At 40.7% G+C, this 13262-nt stretch overlaps 1 protein-coding gene across 4 annotated transcripts in view; it reads left to right on the forward strand.

Annotated features, from left to right (window-relative positions):
* gabrg2 (gamma-aminobutyric acid type A receptor subunit gamma2) overlaps window positions 1-13262 on the forward strand; it is a 101855-nt gene that overhangs the window by 55930 nt on the left and 32663 nt on the right. For all 4 annotated transcript variants that reach the window (XM_079586161.1, XM_079586162.1, XM_079586163.1 and 1 more), the window contains exons 5-6: window positions 1374-1456; window positions 12885-13022. In XM_079586161.1, the coding sequence (XP_079442287.1) occupies window positions 1374-1456; window positions 12885-13022 (221 nt within the window). The remainder of the gene's footprint in view (window positions 1-1373; window positions 1457-12884; window positions 13023-13262) is intronic.

Consider the following 13262-nt stretch of genomic DNA (forward strand, 5'->3'; position numbering starts at 1 on the left):
TGGGTATTCAAAGGATGGGGGATGGATGGGAGGGGGGACATTACGGAGCCTATAGGGGCCTGTGTGGACCTTAATCCGCCCTTGCTTTAGGGAATAAAACCTGACTATTTTGGAAATAAACACACACACACATTTACCTAACATATGTGTGCATTACCACCTTGGCGATTGCATTCATTTTCAATAACTTGACAACATCCTTTATTCAATCAATGTACTGTACATTATTTACTTATATTATTTCTAATTGTGTGTCAAATGAATGTCCTGAAAGACTGGCAACATACTGTACCTTCTGTTCTCTTCTTTTTAAAGAACGTCAAAAGATGTCCTCGTACTGTCCTTTTGGTCATTTTTGAAAAGCGTAAAACTAACAAAAACTTGCCTGACCTTGTGCACTAGCTACTTATTGAGATCTGATTTATTTAAACACTAATAACATTAAAATTAATGTATTTAATTACAGTCAGTAACGATACAAAATCAATAAACACAGAAAAATAAGCCAGTAAAACAAAGAAGGAGATGCATCTTGAGTAGATGCACCATTTGAAATGGTGCCAGAGAAATCTTATTTCAGGGTGGTTCAACAAACAAGACTTATAAGATATACCCGTTTTCTTTCTAAAGCATATCACATCTATTAGACTACTGAGAAGTACATATGAGGAACCAAAATAGGCATTTCACAATCAGTGGGCATTTCAAACCATGATGGGGATTTTTAACTGCTTTACCGACTTGCTAAAATCATGAAGGCTCATCCCTAACCCCCACCCCTAAACCTAGCCCCCAAATCGGGTTAAGTGCCCTTCAAAGTTTGAAAACGGCCCTTTGATTGGGGGACGGCCTCTAGGGATACAAACTTGCATGTTCTTGTGGTCATAAGCTACAAATCAATGCTACTGTAGTTCCATGTCTCTTGCATCACTCATGTGTGGTGTTGGCTATCATAAGGTCAATGCTGATCCAATATACTTTAAACACTGAAACGTCAATCTCAAACAAAATGGTGGTTTGGAGGAAAACTCAACATTGTTTCAATATTACCTTGCTATCTGGGTAGCTTTTGTAATAAAAACCCTTTACACAAGTGATCATGGTTTAATGTTCACCCTGACTTCTTTAATTGATTCTTTATGCAACTCTAGTCTGATTACATTCTTCTGGAAAGCATTTATCCAGATATAACAATTATGAATCACGTCTGCTATTAATTGCATTTGATGCCAACTCTCAGCTTACATGTTTTGTTATTCGTTTTATAATGTATATCACTGTATTCTAGTGCTGTAGATTATTAATGTTGTTATGGGTATGCCAATGAAACGGCTTATATAGAGAAATCTAATTAAGGAAATTTCTGTCTGTAGGTTGACCATTGATGCAGAATGCCAGCTTAAACTGAATAACTTCCCAATGGATGAACATTCATGTCCCCTGGAGTTCTCAAGCTGTAAGTCTGGCCATATGCTTAACTTGCAAATCCATCTATATATCGGTTCCATTCTTGTTCGTTTTTTCTCTCCAGTTTCCTCCACCCCCCTTTCATGGTCTGATGTAGCCTAGTTGAGAGCATAGAAACCATTTTATGATGCTATAAAAGACACTTCACTTAAATTGTGTCTTGAAATATGAAGGACAGGTAACTTGAAGATACATGTCTTTGCATGCTTATACAAGCAAGCTGTGTCACTGCCATAGTTGTATTCTTCTCATTTGGCTATGGAGAGGAAATGAAGCAGCAGATGTGTCATGGGACAGCATCATCTGTAGTTTCAGAGGAAATGGGAGATTTTTTTTCTTTCTAGAAACAGTACATAGAAAAATGTGTTAGTTTGAGAGTTGGAAATTGTTCTTGTTGATCAGTGAGGTGAGGCCAGTGAGCTTTGCATCTCCTTGTGCTGTGAAACACACACATCTTAGGTCATCGTGTGTGTGTGTGTGTGTGTGTGTGTGTGTGTGTGTGTGTGTGTGTGTGTGTGTGTGTGTGTGTGTGTGTGTGTGTGTGTGTATATGTGTGTGTGTGTGTATAAGTATGTGATCACAAATAATAATTGACGTGAGTAGTTAAAAAAATATATTTTGGGTGAGCTGTTTAACCTTTGTGTTCTGTTCAGCGTCTCTGAGACCTCAGCTATAAAACATGATTAAATGCAAAATAGGTGTGATGTGCATTCAGATTCTGTCTGGTGTTGAGGTTACAGTTGACTCAAAACTATATTCTACTGAATCCCAAAGAAGTATACACACACACACACACACACACACACACACACACACACACACACACAACCAAGTCTATGTAAAGTTATGTAAAGGGTTATGGAATGTGATTTTGCAACAGTGCAAAGGTGAATAATGGATTTTGTTTTGTCTGGGAATGTGCTTGGGGTGTAGCCTTAGATATTCACCTCAGTATTTTTATTCAAAAACAGGACCTGTTCCTGTGTTTTGGGGTTCAGTTGGTTCCTTATTTTACAGATTACTTCTCCAGCCTTGGAGAATACTCTCTTACATGGGACAGAGGATCCAGGTGTGCACAAGTAGTGTTTAGCCAGGTCATGAAGGTGGGGATATGCCACCTTCTGTCTAGACCAGTATTCAAGTGGATCAACACAATGTGGCAGAATGGGATCCTCAAGGTCCACTTGACTGTCCAGGGTCATTCTTAGGTCTACCACCACAATGTTTGATGATGAGCTTGTGGGTGCTGCTGAGGTTCCTGGTGTTAGTTGAGCTTGTGGTGCTGGTGTTTGTGGTTGCCTCTCAGGTCTAGAGGCTTTGATGATTGCTTCACATTGTGAAATTAGATTTCAGTCTGGGCAAAGGTGTCATTACTAAAAACCACCATTTTAAAACGTGGGTGTTGCCAAAGCAAGGCAGCTCTTTTTCTCATGAGTGATACACCTCTCATTCAGTTGTTTGGGCAGCTTTGCAGCCAGTCGTGAGCCCGTACAGTATCTGATGTTATTTTGGTACTCATATCTCAAATTAATGTTTTCAACATTCTGGTCATTAGGATCACCTTGGATCCTGACACCCTTTTCTCCTCAGACATTTCCACCGTGGCTTAGTGGAAAGGCTCAAGAATCTCCCAAGAATCATCATAGAATACTCCCACAGCTTGGACCTTAGAGTGAGGAGGACTGCTCCTAGAGGCTCTTGGTGCTCATACAGCTGCTGAAACATTACGAAGGTGCTGTTCCATCTTGTTTCCACTTCCTGAATAAGTTGAGGCCTACCCATCTGGTGCTGGAGCTGTGACAGCCTGGCCTTGGCTGTGGTGCTGGATCTAAAGTGAACCACAATCTTGTGCCCTCGGGTACGGAGGTCTTCTAATTCAGGGATTGAATCATTGGCTTTCTTCACCACCAAGTTGAGACCATGGGAGAAGCAGTGTGCATGGCAGATTTCTTAAAGTTTCAACACAAGCCACCATGTTTGCTGCACCATCAGTGACCATGCAGCTCACTTTTCCAGAGATACCCTATTCCCCCATCAGAGTGGCTTTTGCCTCTGTGATGTGAGCTGCTGTTTGGGTCTTGGGGAACTTGGCCATACCAAGAAGGAAGGCTTCCACTCTGACGTCACATAGTGGCATGTTACTGCCATGCACGCATCAGTCAAGTCATCTTCATTTATATAGCACTTTTAACAATGTTTCAAATCGGCTTTACAGTGTTAAACGGATAATTTAAGGTAACAGAGATTTTTTTGGCTTTATAGCGGTTCTTGAATAAAGATATTTTCCAGCTTAAGTTAGTTTTGATTGATTCACTTCCGTCGCAACGATTATTAGTTATTAAATTAGAGGCCGCTAAGACGACACCGTTATCTCTACACAGACTTTAAACGCGATCCTGTGAGAAACGCTGATGGCGCTCACGTGTGCATCAAGAATTAATTCTATAGTTATGCGCATTTGAATATATGTGCGCAGGTTTGTAATTCCCTACAAACCAAGCTTTAACAAACTACTTGTCTGGCATTAAAATTAAGGTTAATTAATCAGTGTTAATAAATAATCAGTGTTAATTGATGTCCACATGTCGGATGTCAGGCTCACTGCTGCAACCTTCCTCACCTCAGCCTGGGCCTTCTCCTTGTTCTCTATGTGCTTCTTGACTACCATAGCCTTCAGAGCTGTCCTACTAGGGAGGATGCAGGCAGGGTCTAGCAGGCCTTAATCCTCTAGTAAAGAAAATGGCTGAGTGTCCTTCACAATCATCTGGACAAGGGCCTCATCCAGCTATTATTGTCTGTTAAAACATTAATAATAATTTTAGTATAATTTGTTTTTTAAATAATGCTTTCCGTCATATATTATCTTGAAATAAAAGTTAGGCTACTTACTGTGAGTAGGCCCTGCTACAGCATTGAATGGGGGTGTAGCGCTATCTGCATGCTTAGCCCTATAGTGCCTCAGCATTGAGGATATATTGTTGCACCAATCGTTGAGTACAAAGCAAGCATCGAACCTGGAAAAGAATAAACATCAATACAATTATTAGCACATTAACAGATCTATTAAAATGTATTTGCTCATACATATGCAACACATTATGATCAGTCTACCATAATGATAATTATAAGAAGAAGAAGAATTATTATTGCATTAGCCTACCTTAGTAGGGGATTCCATATCAAAATTCTCCCAAATGGTGGATCGGCCTCTCTTTCTCAAAATAGTTATGATCTACTGACAGCCCTTGAAGTGTTGGGATAATCATTTCCCTTTTATACATCATGTGGGGTTGCGAAGTGCCAATTATTTCAAACCTAAGCTTTGAAAACTATGTCGTCGCATCGGAGCCCCGGTATCAACCATCCCAACACTGGTTTTATAAGTTGTGTTGTTACAAAGAGTGGATAATTAGGCATGCAAGCAAGCTACCATGCTTTTTGAGTTGTCAGCAGCAGTAACAGTAAAAACACATTTAAAGTAATGTTTAATGTTTTACAAGTTGCGTAGCATGAAAGGAGTAAACAATTAAGCAAAGCAAGCCTGACAATTTGCAAGCCTAAAGCTTGCATGAGTCCCCCTGTAGTCAACTTTTATCCCTTAAAACTCATCTTTGATCACCAAAATGACATATTTAATCGTATTTTCCAGTGAAAAAAAAAATATTCATGCCTTAAAATAGCTTGAATGTAACTCTAAACCTTTTCTTCATTTAGTAAACGTGGAACCATGAAAATGCAAATTAGTCCCATCTTCACTCACTCACACCAGTTCAGAGATCCACTCTGTCAACTTACTGAGGTAAACGCTGCACAATGGAACACTTTACAACGGCGGACATAACAATAATTAATATGATTAGCCTTTTGCTTGACTACGTTATCAAGCAGCTAAAAATGTGTTGCTAATATTACACAAACCATGTTCCCATTAAGAGTCAGACAGCTTACTTTTACATTTTAATCATTTAGCAGACGCTTTTATCCAAAACGACTTTCAAATTAGGAGAGCAATAGAAGCAATCAAACTAACAATAGGGCAGCAATATGCAAATGCTGTGACCAGTCCCAGTTAGTTTAGCACAGTACACGTAGCAAGGTGTGTGTGTATTTTTTAATAGATATAGAATAGTAAGTGTTAGTATTAATAGGTCAAGTGTTGCTGGAAGAGATGTGTCTTCAGCAGTTTCTTGAAAATGGCTAAAGACTCAGTTGCTCGGGGTGAGTTAGGGAGGTCATTCGACCAGCAGGGAACAGCCCAGGTAAAGGTCCTTGAAAGTGATTTTGTGCCTCTTTGAGATGGCACCACAAGGCAATGTTCACTTGCAGAACGCAAGCTTCTGGAGTGCACATAGGTCTGAAGTAGTGAGTTTAGGTATAGGGGTCCAGAGCAAGTGGTTGTTCTGTAGGTAAACATCAGTGCCATGAATATGATGTGAGTAGAGATTGGCAACCAGTGCAAATTTATGAGGGGAGGTGTGACACGCTCTCTTCAGGCTCGTTAAAGACCACTCTTGCTGCAGCATTCTGGATCAGTTGAAGAGGTTTGACAGTGCTGGGAGGCTTGCCAAGAGAGCATTACAATAGTCCAGTCTGGTTAGAACAAGGGCCTGATCCTTCTAATGTTGTATATGGCAAATCTGCAGGACCGGGCAGTTCTAGCAATGTGGTCTGTAAAGTTCAACTGATCATCAATCTTAACTCCAAGGTTTCTGGCTGTCCTGGATGGAGTTATGGTTGACGAACCTAGCTGGATGGAGAAGTTTTGATGGAGTGTTGGGTTGGCCAGTGTCGCAGGGTTTAGTTGAAGGTGGTTGTCTTTCATCTAGCAAGAAATGTCTGTCAGACAAGCTGAGGTGCGAGCAGCTATCGTCAGAATCTCTGGTTGGAATGAGAGTTAGAGCTGTGTGTCATCAGCATAGCAGTGATAGGAAAATAGGAAAAAACTTTTTTTCTGAATGACAGATCCTAGTAATGACATGTAGATGGAGAAGTGAAGTGTTCCTGAGCCCTGAGGCATCCCACCTTTCCACGACACCCTGAAGGACCTACTGTACCTGAGAGGTAAGACTACCGTTGTAGTGCAGTTCCTGAGATGCCCTTTGTCTTGAGGGTTGACAGGAGGATATGGTGGTTAACTGTGTCAAAAGCAAACAGATCCAGCAAGATGAGTACTGAGGATTTGTTAGCTGCTCTTGCCAGTATCAGAGCTTCAATAACCGAGAACAGGGCAGCCTCAGCTGTCTACTTTTGAAACCAGACTGGTTGTTGTCCAGGAGGTTGTTCTGTGCTGGAAAGATAAAGACTTGGTTGAAGACGACTTATCAAGTGTTTTAGCCATGAATGGAAGAAGGGATACCAGTCTGTAATTTTCTAGATGTGCTGGATTTAGAGTGGGTTTCTTAAGCAGTGGGGTTGTCCGAGCCTGCTTAAATGCTGTGGGAAAAGTACCAGTGTGAAGAGAGGTGTTGATATGAGTGAATGCGGGTACAACTGAATATGAAATGGCTTAAAGGAGATGAGTGGGGATAGGATCAAGTGGAGAGGTAGTAGGGAGATTGGAAAGGGTGAGTTTTGAGACTTCTGCCTCCGAGAGTGGAGAGAAGCCAGAATGTGTGTGTTAGCTGTTAAGATGCGCATGTCAAAATGTGGTGTGGAAAATTGGTCGCTTATAGTGGTGGTAATATTTATGAAGAATGTGGCAAAGTCGTCAGCTGTTAGGGTTGATCATGGAGGAGGAGGAGGAGGAGGAGGGTTGGGAAGACATAAGGTTTTGAAAAGTATCCGAGAATCAGAGGAATTGTTAGTTTTGTTGTGGTATTAAGTCATTTTAACAGTAGAGACATCAGCAGAGAAGGAAGAGAAAAGAGTGATTGAAACAAATCAAGGTCAGTGGGATCTTTTGATTTGTGCCACTTCCTCTCTGCAGCCATGAGCTTAGAACAATGCTCGCAGAGAACATCAGATAACCAGGGGGCAGAGGGGGTGGCGCGGGTTGGCCTGGATGAAAGGGGGCATAAGTTGTATAAGCACAATGTGATTTGAGCTGATTAGGGGGAGGAAGTGTGGATGAGACCAAAAAGGATAGGCGGGAGGTGGAGAGTGAGTGTAGGTTACGTCAAAAGGTGACCTGATAAGGAGTGTGTGTTGTGTCAGGAGTCAGGTTGAGATTAAGAGTGAGGAGGAAGTGATCTGAGGTGTGCAGCTGAGTGGCCAGCAGTCAGTGGAGAAAATATAAAAGGAGCCAAAATAGAGCCCTGTGGAAGACCACGGGTCAGAGGTGTCATGGAGCTGGAGAAATTACCCATCTTTACAAAAAACTTTCTGTCAACAGGTATGACTGAAACCATGTCAGAACAGAAGCTTTTTGACCCACCCAAGTCTCTAGTCTAGCTAAAAGAGTAGGGTAGTCAATGGTATCAAAAGCTGCCGAAAGATCTAAGAGAACAAGAACCACAGTATCTCCGGAATCAGTGGAGAGATAAATATCGTTTAGCACTCTCAGGAGGGCGGACTCAGTGCTGTGAGCAGTCCTAAAACCAGATTGAAAAACCTCATAGATACAATTATATGACAAAAAGTGTTGAAGTTGATTTTCTCTCTAATAGCTTAGAATTGAAAGGTAAGATCGAGATAGGCCGGTCATTTTTTTAAACAGAAGGATCCTAGTGAAGGCTAATTGAGCAGAGGAGTGACCATAGCCACTTTAAGATTGGCAGAAACAGAGCCCGTTTTGAGACACTTGTTGATAAGAGATCCCATACCTGGCCCAACCGAATCAATGATTCATTTTAAAAAATCTCGGGTGAATGATATCATTAGGACCAAATTAAGGTTTGAGCTTGACAGTCACGTTCTTCAGTGTCTGGAGGTTGATAGGATCAAAAACCTCCCAAAAACCAGAAGCAAGTGTCAAGATTGGCGGGACAGTTCAATTAGGGCAGACACTAAGTCTTAATTTAGTGATTTTGTTAATAAAAAATCTTTGGAAGTCTTCACATAGAGCATCTGAGGCAACAGACAATGTGTTAACAGAAGGATTTACAACAGACGGAATGACTGAAAACACAAGCTTTGGGTTAGAGTGATTGGATTCAATTAAGTTAGAAAAATAAGCAGCCTTCGCAGACTTAGCATCATTCTGGTATGATGTAAGCGAGTCTTTGAACATTTGGAATGAGACAAGCCTGTCCCGTTTCCATTTGTGTTCAGCTTTTCTACAAATTTGTCTTTGGTGATGAGTGTCAGAGTTTTGCCACAGTTCAGATTTTGGTTTGCACTTGTGAGGCTTAAGGGGAGCAGTCATATTTGCTACATAATTTAAAAGGCAAAGATGTGGTTGATCCAAGTGCAAGTTTGAGCATAGTTCAGCAAAGCACAGATCGAAGTTTGTGCTAAACTGTGGAGAGTAGAACCGCGACAATGTAACAGGTGCAATAGTGAGTTGAGAAAGCTCCGGAAGAGAAAGTGAGAATAAAATAGGCTTATGATCGGAGAGCAGAAAATCTGAGAACACGGTGACATCGAGCCCGTAAGATAGTACAAGATCCAACCTGTGTCCCTGAATATGAAGAGTTTTTGATCCACTGCGATAGATTAAAAGCATCCATTAAATTAAGAAACTCCTGTGACAATGAATTTGAGACCGCAAACATGAATATTAAAATCGCCCACCAGTAGGAAGCAATCATAGTTTGTGGCAATATTGCCAATAAGCTCAGTAAATTGCTGTATAAAATCCTTAGTAGAATGTGGAAGGCGGTATATCACACCTGGCCATTCCAGTCTAGGTGGAGAAGCTGAGCTTCAAAGCTGGGGAAGGCCATTACAAGGACAAACCATCAGCGTGAGGAGAGAGAGTTATTTAAAATTGTTATAATCCCACCCCCGAGTCCATTCTGTGATGAACATTAAATCCAAGTAATGTGAAGAGTAGAAGTCATTTAATAAAAAGGGCATTTATTAATGCCATCTAATGGTGGAGGAATAGTCACGTGAGATGAAGACGCTTTTCTCAATGAGCGCAGATTTGCGTGATTAACTCCGTGCCGCCGGGAGCAGAGGCCAACACTGTGGAGATCAGCCCGAGCGACAAGACTCAGGTGAAGGGGAAAAACAGGACAGAGCCACCGGTAAACCGCATCCAGCGGGCGCCAGGCAGCAGAGCTGCACTGAAACGAAATGCCAGCTCGTAAATAAGCCTTCAGTTTCGCAATGTACCCTCCGCGGGTTCCTCGTTTCTTCCTTTGCTTTCTCCGCGAGATGTTAAGCGGCCACCGGTGAGTATCATTCAGGATGACCCTTCGGAGAGGCTTGTGCGATTTGTAGGGGCAGTCCACGTCCAAGGTGTGAGAGTTTGTGAACGAGTCCACAACAGAGAAGCGGATGTCTAGGAGAGCTTGACGGGCGTAGACTAGAAGCGAACAGCAGGTTACAGACACAGCAAACAAACAGAGAAGAACGAGAGCAACAGACGGCAAACCAAACACACAGGCGCCATCTTGCCAACCATCTTCAACCAGTCAAAGTCTGGTCCAGGTCTCAGTCAGGGTCATGAGGCTGAGACCTGAATGACTAGTAATAGATATAATGAAGTCTGATTTGTTTACAGCAGACATACAATTACAGAAACCAAGAGAAAAAGAAAGTAATGTACTATAATCACAGGAAAAGTACAAAGTAAGTACACAGGTACACAGGTTGTTAGGATTGCGCTGCCTCCTACATGAGACATGATTTACGAGTGTTAGTAATAGTAGGGATTTGGAAGCACATAGTGAAAACAGGTCAAAAGAACAAGCAGATGAGAACAAGCTGTATAAAGGAAAGAAAAACAATACTCAAGTGCCTTGTTTTTGCTCGGCGGAGTCACGCAGGTAGAGTCGCTGGTCTTTACACTCTTCAGTCCTCACACAAGGGCTGCCGCTGTATATACCAGGGTGGCACCGACAGATTATGGGCCCAGGAAGAATCAGCCGCCATGGCATTGACCCGTAAGCTAGGCTCGGCCACTATGGCTGGACATGTAGCCATCACTGGACTCTGGTCAGAGGCTGGAGCCTTCACTGGACTCTGTACTGTGCTCAGGGGCTGGTGTGGAGCTGTTAATATAGGTTGAGCCATAATAGACAATATTGCAATGCTCTGGGTTAGGCAGCAAATGAATTGGTGTGATTTTATGTGGGCTTCAGACAATTATCACACCTGGAGGTTGTTTCCATAGTATCAGCTACTGACACAGCATCAAATAAACTTATTAAAGGGAATAAACTGATGGGATGGCAGAGCTCTATCCTATGAACTGTGCAGACATCAAAAATGCTTACGTAAAGCTATGTTTGGTGTGTACAATATATACAGTATAACCTTTGGCTAACTTTCCAATAAATAATAAGTACAACTTCTACCATTAGTATTTCATACTTTTATTAAATAATTTTCTAAAAATATTAAGAAACGGTGACATCCTTTTGATGAAAGAAATCTTGCACACAGCTTTGCCTCTTCCTGAGAAATAAACAAACACAAAAATAACATCAGTAACATAAATCTATGAATGCTAACAATATATCAGTGCATCTGTATATTATTTTAACATGACATCTATGAATGATGACAAATAATTGTATTTCAGAAAGGGTAGTGTATTCATGTCATTTTATTATATGTATATAAAAATATATGAAATTTATGAACGCAGGAAGCATTTTTAACTTGATTAATTACTAATGATACTATTTATCATAAAATGTAAGATGTATACATTCACAGGCCTAAAAAGGAAGTGTGTTTTCTATAATCTGTTATGAATTACCATAGTTGGGAGTATGATTTACTTAATTGACTAGTCAATAGTAACCAAAAATGCACTTGTAGTTATTTGGAAAAAGGTTCACATTCTGTACTCTAGCTCACTGCCTAGTTTTAATGTAAATCTAACGTTCGTCGTTTATTTTTTTAAAGTCTACATGTGCATACACCACTTATAACAACTGGCAAATGCACAGAAAGTATAGTTGCCAGATTAAAGTTAAAGTTTTAAGTTTGTTTAAGTCTGTTTTATTGTCGCGGTAACAAAGTAGCCTACATCTGCACCGTTACAAATTAACATTGGTATTATTAACTAGTACACAAGGACGTACTAGTCGACAGCTTCGGGAGACTTCAATGAGTTTTTGACCGAAAGTAAGTAAGTACGCAACAACAACTCCCAAAACTTACTGTAAATGCTAAGTTACTTACCCAGCTGGCTCGTCGTTTTGAGGTCGGAGAGTCCCAGGATGTTTTCTTTTAAGGTGCTCTTGCATAGCAGTTGGTATGCCATTTCAGCTTTACAGAGTGAACAAAGCACCATTTTATTCGGCCTCAGTTTACAGCATTCCCACACTATTGATGATCATGGTCTGGATCGTGTGATCGATTCTCATTTTCACCATACCCGGGAGCAGTAGCGGCCATTATTCGAGATAAACGTAAATAATGTGACGTGTCGACACATTTCAGGTGCATCAACGTATTTTTTATAGTCGACGTTTAGACCTAGCCCTACTTTAGACCTACAAGACCTACCTACTTCACATAGACCTTATGTGAAAATCACGTTTTTAATGTTGTTTAAATGTCTATGTGGTGTTTTTAATATGCTTTAAGACAAGCCATGTGCAAATTCATAACTCAATACCATTGCTGAGTATTTTCTCTTTAAAACTTCAGTGAACCAAAGACAGTCTCAAAAACGCAATGTGTTTCTGGCGTCACAAACTACCTTCAATCAGATCAACGTGCCGGTGGGATTTAGCATATCATTTTAACAGCGAACTAGTAGAGGAGTCTCAAGAGAAGCCAGGTCATCCCAGTATATTTTTCTGTTGATATAAAAAGTCGGGTAGATTTAGCAATATAGCGTAATATAAATAATATACAATATGATGTATATTACGATGTTATGATGAACTATATGCCTTTCTCCACTGACATTGTGTTGTTCAAAGCGTTTCTAATGATTTTTAGAAGGCTAATCATATTAATCACTGTTATGTGTCCGACGTTGTAAAGAGTGATACAATTGTGCCGCGTTTACCTCAGTAACTTGACCGAGTGGATCTGTGAGCTGGTGTGAGTGAATGGAGGCGGGGCTAATTAGCATATTCATGGTCCCGCGTATACTAAATGAAGCAAAGGTGTAGAGTTACATTCAAGCTATTTTAAGGCATGAAGATTTTTCTTTCACTGGGAAAAACTATTAAATATGTCATTTTGGTGATCAAAGATGAGTTTTAAGGGATAAAAGTTTTGACTACAGTGGGATTTTAAAAATAAATCTGGATGAATACTCCCACATCATGGTTTCTGAAATGATGGAGTATTTTGAAATGTTTGCTTGCATGTAGTTTTCTAGACCAACTCTAATTGTTTTGCAGATGGTTACCCCAAGGAGGAGATTGTATACAAGTGGAAGCGCAGCTCCGTGGAAGTTGGAGACATCCGCTCCTGGCGTCTTTACCAATTCTCCTTTGTTGGCCTGAGGAATACCACAGAAGTTGTCAGGACTGTCTCAGGTAAAGTTTCAGGTTTACTTTGCATCTTTAATTCTTGTATGCGTTTGTGTCTTAAATTACTAAAATGTGTGCTACAAATTGACAAGCCTCTATGGTGACTGGGAAGGGACCAGTTAACTTCGTTTTGTTGTGCCTATAAGACATATTAACTCATGGGAATGTGATATACCGTGGTCACGAGATCATTTAAGTTAAGTTACAACATCTTTATGTTGTTGCCACTCAATGTGAAGTCTTGCC

The sequence above is a fragment of the Phoxinus phoxinus genome, assembly GCF_949152265.1.
Source record: "Phoxinus phoxinus genome assembly, chromosome: 17".
NCBI lineage: Eukaryota > Metazoa > Chordata > Actinopteri > Cypriniformes > Leuciscidae > Phoxinus > Phoxinus phoxinus.